Source organism: Echinops telfairi, unplaced genomic scaffold, assembly GCF_000313985.2.
Source record: "Echinops telfairi isolate 266 unplaced genomic scaffold, ASM31398v2 ScPeMD7_18;HRSCAF=68, whole genome shotgun sequence".
NCBI lineage: Eukaryota > Metazoa > Chordata > Mammalia > Afrosoricida > Tenrecidae > Echinops > Echinops telfairi.
In genome coordinates this window covers 7,221,342-7,232,346 of record NW_022103915.1, presented here as the reverse complement: position 1 = coordinate 7,232,346, position 11,005 = coordinate 7,221,342, and the positions used below count along the sequence as shown (strand labels likewise).

At 52.0% G+C, this 11,005-nt stretch overlaps 1 protein-coding gene across 5 annotated transcripts in view; it reads right to left on the bottom strand.

The window, feature by feature from the left end:
- PPP2R5C (protein phosphatase 2 regulatory subunit B'gamma) overlaps positions 1-11,005 on the bottom strand; it is a 176,206-nt gene that overhangs the window by 93,322 nt on the left and 71,879 nt on the right. For 2 of the 5 annotated variants that reach the window (XM_045287613.1, XM_045287612.1), the window contains exon 1: positions 100-271. The exons of 2 other annotated variants lie outside the window; for them this stretch is intronic. In XM_045287613.1, the coding sequence (XP_045143548.1) occupies positions 100-193 (94 nt within the window). In that variant the 5' untranslated portion in view covers positions 194-271. Of the gene's footprint in view, positions 1-99; positions 273-11,005 lie in introns of those variants that run through there. One more of the 5 variants, XM_004698798.4, reaches the window with a different exon arrangement.

The following is an 11,005-nucleotide window of genomic DNA, read 5'->3' as shown; positions in this document are numbered from 1 at the left end:
GCGTCTGGCCGCCAGGACTTCCTGCTTTCCTCTTGGGCAGCACAATAGCCATTTATTAACCGGCCGGGGAGGCTCCGAGGCCGGGCCGCGGGAACTCACCTCGGATGTGCAGCAGGGCCACGGGCTGGAAGGGCCCGTTGGAGTTGGCTGCGTCCACCACCATCCTGCTGCTGGCCTGGTTACATGTCAACATCTAGAGTCCAGCACGCAGGGCTGTGCACTCCTCAAGGCGAGAAACCAGCCTCCATTTTAGTTTAAAAAAAAAAAAAGGCAAACTGGAGCGCTCTGCAGCTGGAGGGAACTGGCCGGGAGTGATGTCAGCGGCACGGGCCACGCCGATTGGCCGGCAGCTGCAACTTCAAATGACACCGAGGCCTGCCGACGGAGAGGGCGCTGTGGCGGCTGTCAGTGTGCGGGGGCGGGGGCGGCTGGGGAACTTTCCGGCAGAGACCCCAGCCCTGGGAGGTGGCGGGGAGGGGAGCAGACAGGCCAGGATCCGCCACCCCTACCAGACCGGGAGCACAAGGTTCCGAGGCAGCAGCCGAGCTGCGCCGGCCCGCCTGCCCACCCCCGGAACAAATAAAGTGTGTGTGTGTGTGTGTGTGTGACTGTGTCTGTGAACTTGAGACCTGCGCCTTTCCCCAGCCGGCACCCCAAAGGCGGCGCTTTCTTTCTTATAACTACTTAATTGCTCGCACCCAACTTAGCATTTTAATTTAGCAACCCAGCTTTTATGTAAACAGCACAGTTCCAATTCATCTATTCATACTCTTGTTCAACCTTCCTTACTACCAAGTTCTCCCTGCCATGGAGTGGATTCCGACTCACAGTGGCCCTATAGGGCAGGGTAGAACTGAGACAGTAGCCCTTTCTGGGAGCAGAAGACCTCGTCTTTCTCTTGAGCAGCTGGTGGTTTTGAACTTTGGACTTTGCGGCTAGCAGCCCACCGTGTAGTCCACTCCACCACGTTTCCAATCCCCAAATTTTCTCAAGACCTGTCTGTTTGTATTGTTTTCTGTCTCCTGAATGCACTAAACTTTAAAGACGGACATTTCTTTGTATGCCAGTTAGAAAGTGCTACAAATTAAGTGACTTATGCCACCCGGCGTGAGACTTTTCAAAAGGTGAAAATGAGAAGCAGCATTTTATCATAAAAATGTCAACAGATTGGATGCTTTTGGTCCAGCCTTAGATATTTTGTTCAAACTTAGAATTTCTACATGATAAAAAATATGCCTTCTTTCTTTCGATGGGGCTACAGGGTTGCACTTGGCTTCCCATGCTGTGGTGTTGTGGTGGTTACACACTGGGCTGTGATTCATAAGGCCGGCAGTTCCAAACCACCAGCTACCTCTTGGGAGGAAGATGGGGCCTACACTTAGTCTTGGACACTCACAGGGGTGTTCCGCCCTGTTCCAGCGGGTCCCTGTGGTTGTTCTGGATAGCGCTGCCCTGAGTGGGCACCGAGTCCGAGAGAGTGGACATTTTCTTGTTGCTGCTGTTGACTGTTAAAAGCGATTGTTCAGACCTTTGTGCCCCAGCCTCAAAAAGGTTCGTGGAAAAAGCTGTTCCAAGGGGAAAGAAAGATGCCGTTTCTAAACCGGGGTGACCTATTAAGATCTGTGTCTTTTTAAAAAGAGGATTCTCCGCAGAAAGAAGGTGATGGCTAGTTCTCGGGGGACGAAGGCGCACGCCCTACGGAGCTGCTCCCTTCGCATGAAGCAGAAAGCAGGTCTCTTCTGCTTATTCGGCCTCCCGCCCCGTCTGCCCCACGAGGAGCAAGGACACACAGCTCGGTAACTGAGAATGGCACTAACAACAATAACAGGCACCTGGACGTGGGCAGGGCCCTGCAGCCATTTGGGGAACGCGCTCAGGGCCAGCCCTGCTCCTCCTGGCCAAGACAGTCCTCAGCAGGGCCAGATTGGAGTGTGGACCCGCCTATCAATTGCTGTTAGGTGCTGTCCCTTTGATCCTGACTCAGGTGACCCTGTGGGGCAGCAGAATTGGTCTCCTAGGCTGTATCCTTCGTGGAGCAGATGGCCCGGTCTTTCTCCTGGGGCGCTGTGGGTGGCCCTGCCTGGGAAGCCTGTGGTGCGTAAAACCAGCCGTTGCTGTCCTTGAGGACGTTCCCACGTGACTCTGACCAGCCTCACCATCACTGTCTTGCTCGGGCCCACTAGACACAAATCAATGCAAACCGGCCACGCCCCGGGCCCACCACCTTTCCCTGGCGCACAGAGGGGCTGCTGGAAGCCACATCTGGCCCAGAAGATGAGTCATAAAGGCAGAGAAGAGCGAGCACCAGGACCTGAGTACCCTGTGGGCACTCCCACCAGTCTGACCTCTCAAGGCTACGGCCGCTACTGCCGCTGCTGGGTGCCCTCCAGTTGGTCCCCTCTGTGCGGTATCTCATACAAAGGGAAGTCTTACAGAAGTAAAGACTGCGAGGTCAGTCCCAACTACTGGCAACCCGCCTGGTGACAGAAGAGAAGTGAGCTCCATGGGTCCAGGAGTGGTGGTGACCTTCTGGGCAATGATCACCAGGCCCTTCTCCCACAGCAGCTTTAGGTGCACTGGACCCGCCAACTTCACGGCTTAGCAGCCAAGCACTTAGACGTTTGCATGACCGGAGAACAACCGATGCAGCGGGACGACGGTGGTGGAGAAGCGCAGCAAAGATACCATGACGAACAAGCCGGTCCGTCTCGGAGGAAGTACGGCCAGAAGGACCCTCCGAAGCGAGAGTGGCGAGACTGTCTCGGACTTTGGGCCTGTTCCCAGGAGAGAAGGAAGAGTCCCTGGAAAGGGACATTGTGTTTGGTACAGAAGCAGGTCAGGGAAAAGAGGAAGACCCTCGAGGTCACGGACTGATCACAGGCCGCCACATGGGCTCACACACAACAACTGGGAGGATGCTGCTCTGTCCAGTGGTGCTTCATCTGCTGTCCGCGAGGCTGCTGTCAGTGGGAGCCCAACAGCCACAGGAGTCATCGTCTCACACCAGAAGGACATCCTCGTTCACTGCTATCAGATTGATTCCAATGCATAGTGACTTTATAGGACAGAACAGTTAGCTGTTCCGAGACCAACTCTTTACTGGAGTAGAAGCCTCACTCTTTCTCCCACAGAGTGGCTGGCTGGAGGTTTTGACCTTGAGGTTAGCAGCCCAACTTATACAGGCCACTAAGCCACCAGGGCAAAATCAAACTCCAGTTACAATAGAAGGGGGAGGGGAAATGAGTGGATGTTAATTTGTGTGCTCATTAAAAATACTGGACAAGATATATGGCACACACAAAACAAACAATTTTAGGGATAAAATAAGGGTTCCTGGTGGGGAGGGGGGAAGGGAGGGGATGAAGGGGAGTTCAAGAAGAAAGAAAGTGTTTTGAAACGGATTGTGGCAGCCATTGTTCAATACTGCTTGATGTGATTGAACTATGGAATGTTATGATAGCTGTAAGAGCTCCCAATAAAATAAAATTTAAAAAATGACTGAACAGAAACGGCTTATCTACAGGGCAGTAAATAACACTCAAAACCAACAAAACTACCCAAAGTCCCATATTGACTGTGTACAAATTTTAAATTTCTCTATGTTCCCTCCACAAAGAAGCAAAAGGAAATATAAGGAAAAACTCCCCTGTATTGATTCAAGAAGCATCCAGACCTGTGTGCTGATGAGAAGGAACAGGTGATCAAATTCTCACTGGCAAGTGAGAGCTTCTCCCCTGTAAGATCAGCAAGATTTTTGTTTTTAATTCTGAGAGTATGGGAAGGTATGCTTTAACCTTGTCGACAAGGCTCCAACTGTTCTTGGTCTTCTGGAAGGGAATTTGGCAATATGGATCAATACTTGAAGGAACTCTCGGGGGGCGAGGGGAGGAGGGCTTAATAATCACCATAATGTATCACATTTGTCACTGTGATTTATTTATTTATTTTTAAAAATAATTCCATTAGGGGCTCACACAACTCCCATCACAATCCACACATACATCAATTGCGCAAAGCACATCTGTACATTCATTGTCCTCATTACTCCCCAAACACCTGCTCTCCACTTACACCCCTGGCATCAGGTCCCCACGTTTTCCCCTCCCTCCTCCCTCCCCCCTCCCTCATGAACCCTTGATAATTTTTAAGTCACTACCCTGTCATATCCTGCACTGTCCAACGTTTCCCTTTACCCATCTCCCTGCTAGCCGTCCCCCAGAGAGGAGGCTACATGCAGATCCCTGCAATCGGTTCACCCCCTCCAGCCCACCCTCCCTCCACCCTCCCGGTTCCGCCACTCTCACCACTGGTCCCACAGGGATAATCCGCCCTGGATTCCCTGTGTTTCCAGTTCCCATCTGCACCAGTGTACATCCTCTGGTCCAGTCAGATTTGCAAGGCAGAACTGGGATTATGATAGTGGGTGGGGAGGAGGGATTTAGGAACTAGAGGAAAGTTGTATGCTTCATCATTGCTACATCGCACCCTGACTGGCTCGTCTCCTCCCAGAGACCCTTCTGTAAGGGGATGTCGAGTGGCCTACTAATGGGCTTTCGGTCTCCTGTCCACACTACCCCCCTCATTCACAAATGTCATTGTGATTACATCACCTCAGTAACTGCCAACTGCCAAAGGAACTCATTCATACACTCCTTGGACTACTACACACCAGTCAAAATATTTACAGGCTTTTAAAATGGAAATACCTGTCGATAAGGCAGCACATAAAATTTCAGGAATAGCATGATTGCAATTATGCAAAACCACACCAAAATGCCACCTCTGGGCGTGGAGGAGAGGAACCCCAAGACAAACTCTCCAGATCTGAGCAGTTGCCACCACGGGCGTGGCGTGGCCCCGGCACATCCTCTCAGTGGCCCTCTGTCTTTCATCTTGCTGCTGTCAGAGCAGACTGCTCTCACCATCGTTGCTGTGTCCCAGTCTGGGGTGGCACTAGCATGGTGTCAATTCATCTCGTTGAGGGGCTTCCTCTTTCTTCCTGACCCTCTACTTTACAAGTCTGACATCCTTCCCCAGGGTTGGTGCCCTCTCGGAACAGGGACACAGTAGGTGAGGTGGCGCCTCGCCCTCCTTGCTGCTAAGGAGAGTTCATACAAATGAGCAGTAGCTACCAAAAACTCTTAAAAAGGAGATACTGTTAAAGCCAGGAGACTCCCTGAATGAATGCTGCTTCTGTAGGCACAGAATAGGGAAGGGCAGTGTTGAGCACACAGGGTACTGGATTCAGAAGATGGGTCAGTGAGCACTTGCATGTAGAACACTCACAACTCAAGGGCAGCTGTCAGACCCACTGCACAGAACCAACACAGCAGAGGAATTTGCAGCCTTGTCCAGAGGGCCAGCCCTGGTCAGCTTACCTTCTCTACCTCCCACGGACCCATCTCTCCATACCAAGTTTTACATCCTGCAGAGAATGTCCACCCCCAAAAGCTCACATGCAAGCAGCCGTATTATCAACCTCCTGGAGAGGAGCGGGAGAGGGAGTGGCTCCGTGCATCCAGCCAGGAGGGCAGGGTGAGCCCTCAGGTCTCCACTTGCTCCTTTTGTGACCAGGCATCCTGATGCACCCAGGGTTGTTGCTGAGTGTCTGAGAGGGGTGTGGAGTTTCCGCTCACTGTGACGCTATGGGAGAGCAGAGCCGCCCTGCAGGGTTATCTTGGCTGCCAACGATCATCATCAACACAAGCTGATGGGCCCTGGGCACTTTGCTGGGGGTCCTGTTCACACCCAGGCCCCCCACAGCAAGGTCTGAACACCCTGAAACCCAAGCACCCCTCCAACGGAAAATCACCAGTCCAAAGAACGAATAAGACATCAAGTGCTTTGTAGTGCCCTTGGGGAGGAAAAAGACCCCACACTAAAATCTATCTCTAGAGACCCCTTTAGTAAGTCTTCAGCAGGACAAAGACTGAGACAAAAAGGAAACAAGGGATCCATCCTCTAGGCACGGTGGGCGGCAGAGCAGGTGGGACCGCCAGGGGCGGGTGTACAAAAGCTGAGTGTAGAAAAGCTGAGAGAGGCTGAGGACCCTCCGACCAGTCTGACTCACGACCTTGTGGCCGCAGGATCTCAAGATCTCCTCTTCTCATGAGCATGTCCAGGCAAGTTGTGGTGGGGAGGCTGCCCTCCCAGGGGAGTGGGAGGCAGGGCGAGGCTTTTTTTTTGGTCTCAGAAAGAACTCGGCCCTCAGTGGAGGCTACATTTCTGTGGGGGCTCAAAGTGGATTCAGGGCTCCGCTGTACACCAAAGCGTTCTTCAAACTCAGTGCTCACAAGGGAAGCTCTAGTTCAGAGAAATTAATTTATTCAATTTACTAACACCCTAAGGACCCTCAAGGCAGACTGAGTCAGTCACAGACGTTCACTTTACAACAAAGAAATCGGAGGCTGGGGTTCGGTGGTTAAGGGACCTGTCCTTATCTGGTGACTCCACTGGGAGGTAGGCAGGGTGGCCAGGACCATCTGCTTCACCAAAAAACAACACAATAAACCCACTGCCATCGAGTCAATGCCGACTCACAGTGAGCCTATGGGACAGGGTACAACTGCCCTGTGAGTTTCCGAGACCGTAGCTGTTAAGGGGAGTAGAAAGCCCCATCTTTCTTCAAGGAGTGGCCTTGCAGATCACAGCCCAACACGTAACCATGATCCACTGGGGCTCCTCCGGGTGCTCCACAGCCCTGGTGAATGGGACCCACCCCTCTGGAGGTGACTCCCGGTGGAATCCTGGAAGATGCCAGGGGCTTGTCCAGTGAAAGGGCTGGTGGAAGGAGATAGTGTGGCAGGTGAGAGTTAGAGCGGGGCCTGGGGGGAGGCCTTGGGCCCAGATCAGGGGAAGGCACTCCTCATTGGAGAGGGACAGGATCAGAGAAGCAGCGCTGACTCTGCCTGGAGCCATGAGGCTGGAGCGAGGAAGCCAGCTCACCCTTGCAGTCCCTGGGGAAGTGGCCAGCCGGGCAGCAGAGAAGGCAGGCACAGCTCAATCGGGGCAGGCCAGGAGACTGGGAAGGCAGGGCCTGGGGTATGGAACTCAGGTCCTGGGCTGGGCTGGGCTGGATAGAGGAAGGGAACATGGGGACATGTGTGTTTGTGCACAAACTGAAGGTGCTGTGTGTGTGTGTGTGTGAACTTAACGGTGCTGTGTTACGCAGGATGGGTGTGCAGGTGTCAGTGGAACTGGATTAGAACTTCAGTTCTGAGCATGAGGTTGGAGGAAGGCTATGGTGTACAGTGGGGGCCCTACATCCATGTTCAGGCCACATACTGTCAGCCTCCATTGAATTCTTGGTGGTCACTGACCAAACCCCACTTCTGCCCCTGACCCTCAGACCCCCAAGAAGGAAAAAGGACACAGAACAACTCATTGCCATGGAGTCAGTTTGGACCCAATGCCCTGTAGGACGAGGAGAACTGCCCAGGGTGTTTCTGAGGCTGGAATCTTTGTGGGAATGGAAAGCCTCCTCTTCCTCCCTCGAGAGGCTGGTGGCTGACCAGCAATGGGGCTCGCCCTCAGGTAGACTGCGTTTCCTCCCACTGCCCTGGCCGGCCCAGGGAGGGGCAGCCTCCCCTTGGGCACTTCCCTGGGTGTGGCCGGGAGGAGACTGGGCAGTGAGTCACACTGACTGCCACACTGCAGGCCCAGCCAACCTCGTCAGCGTTTCCCGCCTTCAACCAGCTGCCAGCTGGTCTCGCTTCTTGAGCTACTCTGCTGCCCATGCTGATTGGGGGAGACAGCCGCCCTGGTCCTCTACGCCTCCTTTAAAGAGCTCCGTGTCATGACGCTGTGGACACCACTGTGGGTCTTCTTCACCTGCCTGATTTCTGCTTGTCTACACAAATGCAAGGTCTCTGTCCTGCTTAAGGCTTAATGACTGGGTCTCTAAATTGTATTGGATTAGGGGGTCTCGTTCCCCCTAGAATAGTGTTGCTTTAGGGTATAAAGATCTCACATATCAAATATAATTGAAAGAGGACACTTGTTAAGGCAGGGCCAAGACAAAGATGGCTCATCCAGGTGAGGGGCACCGTTGGCACAGGTCATCATGACGTCCGTCCAAGGGTTTGCTGAGATTCAGAGACTTAAAAGGATGTAGAGGGCCAAGAAACCCAGTCACAAAAGCACGACTGGTGGTAAAACCGTTACAGGTGAGACAAAGAAGCGGGAAGAGGACCATGACAGGGCTCATACATTACGTTACACAGAGAGCTGACTAGACTAGTCCAGGGTCTTCCCACCACAGGAGTCAGGGCGGGACCCCTGACTAGGAGACCCAGCCTGGCCAACTCCATCAACGACACCCTGAGGCCGGCCTCCCTAAGGGGACTATCTATCCCTCCTGGGCTGGAAGGGATCCACTTTCCAATGCACTCGGCCTGAGGACATACTTGCTCACATTCCTGGTTAATGGGCAGAAGGAAGTCAGTGGAGGCTCAATCCCCACAGGGATGCCACAATGGATTTTGGGTTTTCCCTGTCGTCCACCAGGAAAACAAACTCCCTGCCATCTAGTCAATGCTTTCTCCTATGAGCCCCTGTGGGTTCCTGAGGCTGTAACTATTCATGGGACTAGAAAGCCCAGGCTTTCTCCCAAGGAGCTGTTGGTGGTACTGAACTGCTGACCAGGTGGACACAACCAGTACACTGCCAGGGCTCCTGTTATTCATGGCTTTCTGCAAACCCAGTGCTCTGAAGTTGAACGCTCACACAGTGTACACTTCTTGGGAAAGGCCCGGACTCCACATAACGTGCGAGAGAGAACGGGTGGTAGTTGAATACAAACCTCGACAGGGCATGCAGAGGTTGGCTCCTTGAGGCCTTGGATGACCCCTGGAGTACCACCAGACACTGGTGGCCTGAGGGGTTTGGGAGAGAGGGCACCTGGAGGACCAGGGCTAGCAGACAGGCATCTAGTTTTCTCCGTAATTAGCAACGATGGCAGGGGGCACCTGGGTGAGCCTGCCAGCTGCCAAGGGACAAGGGCCACCTAAGGGCCTCCTCTGACCACTGGCCCATCTTCCAAACAGGGTCAATGGTGGGGAATCACTGGCTGAGTTAAACCAAGACCTTCCAAGAAGGTAAAAAAGGATCTATTTTTTGACAAAATGTGTCATTAAATTGGGAAAGAAATTGCCTTGGATAAGGTTGAGGTATTGTAATTTTCACCAAAGGAGGAGGCAGAATATATATTTAAAAAAATACATATAACTGCCATTCAAAAGTCCCTTACAAAAAAATTCAAGTGAATAATTCTAACAATCATGTAGTGAATTCTATCACAAAAGGCCACATACTTAGCAACTCCAAACTTGTGTCCCAAGGTCTTCAGTTAATTGGTCATTAAAGCTGATGCTTCCTTTAGGAAAGACTCTGCTTCTCCCAGCCTTTCTCTTCTAAAGCACAGGAACCAGCCTCCAGAAACAAGCTCCTTGATAAATGAACTCCTCCGGTAAGTCACTTAAAAAAAAAAAAGACTTCTCCATTTAGCACTTCTTTATCCGTTCCAAACCCACATCCTTAAAGGAAGAGGGCAAACAAATAAGTAAATAAATTGGGTGGGGGGGAGGGTCGGGAAGGGGCCAATTTTCTGAGAACCACTCCACCGAGCAGGGCCTGAAGCACTACATTCAAGCTCTCGTTACATGTAAAGAAGTAAACACATGAAGTACGGGTTTCCACTTCCAGGTAATGATCTCGTAACACCTGACTAAAGCTACTCTGAGCTGGCAGGTTGGCAAGGGGCAGTGTGACAGGCGTGTTGGTGCACACGGGCACCCTCTCTGGGTGGTAGGTGGATAGTATGCACAGACGTGTGAAGCCTCATGCTCTGATCTGCTAACTCCTCTCCTTGGAGCCCAGCTTGAGGAACGGCTCAAAGATGTGAACAGCACGCATCGACATCGTAGCTGGACAGTGGCTGGACGCTGGGCAGGGTGGACTGGTGTTTACAACACTAGTTAAAAGTCCTGCTTCTCACGCCCACTAGAGTCAGGAAGAAGACAGGGATGCCCACTCTCGTCACTACTACATATCACCTTGCTGGAACTGTCGACATGTCCAGATGTTTCAGTCTCAGGGGACACCAAGGTTGGCATTAACAGAGTTCACAGAGGCCAGGTTCTGCTATCCTACTTGAGTGAGTGGTGACTGGGGCTTTAAACAGCTATAAGCAGTCATCCAAGGTGCAACTTTTGGCCTCTCTGTGTCCTCAGGAAGTAAGAAAGATGAAAATCAAAATACATACAGAAACCTTAGTCCAGTGGACTAAGGGACCACACCCCTGCCAGTCTCCACAACACTGAGACCAGAAAAACTGAGGATGTCCAATGACTGCTACCAACTGCTCTGCAAAGGTCCCTTTAGAAAGTCCCACACAGAGTGGGAGACAAATGAGACCAAATTCACTGGTAAGACAGAGTTTGCTGGGACCCTATGACTATGGCGCTTAGTCATCCTTCAGGTCTGGAATTGAACCCACTACGTTAGAATAACCAACCATTTAAGATCAAAAGGGCAGCCTTGTAACCCAAGGACAAAGTAGAGAGGGTTATGAGAGGAGGAGGAATGGAGACAAGAGACACTGGGAGGGAGCAGGTAAGGGATAGTCCACTGAGGGGACTGAGGACAAGGTGGAGCAAAATGTGTATGAACTGCTGATTGTAAAACTGATGCTCTGGCGGGATAAACAATCTGGAGGAGAAAACAATGGAACCGATGGTTCCTGGGGGACATGGAAGAAGGGGAGGTGGGGGGAAAGGAAATGGGTGTTAACAAACCCAGCGGCAAGGGAACAAGTGATCCAAAATCGGTGGCGAGGAGGGTGTAGGAGGTCTGGTAGGGTTGGTCAAGGGCAATGTAACTGAGAGTATTTACCAAAACCCAAATGAAGGCTCAGCATGATAGTGGGACAAGAGGAAAGTAAAAGGAAATAGAGGAAAGAGCTAGGAGGCAAAGGGCATTTATATAGGTCTAAATAAAGGCATGTACA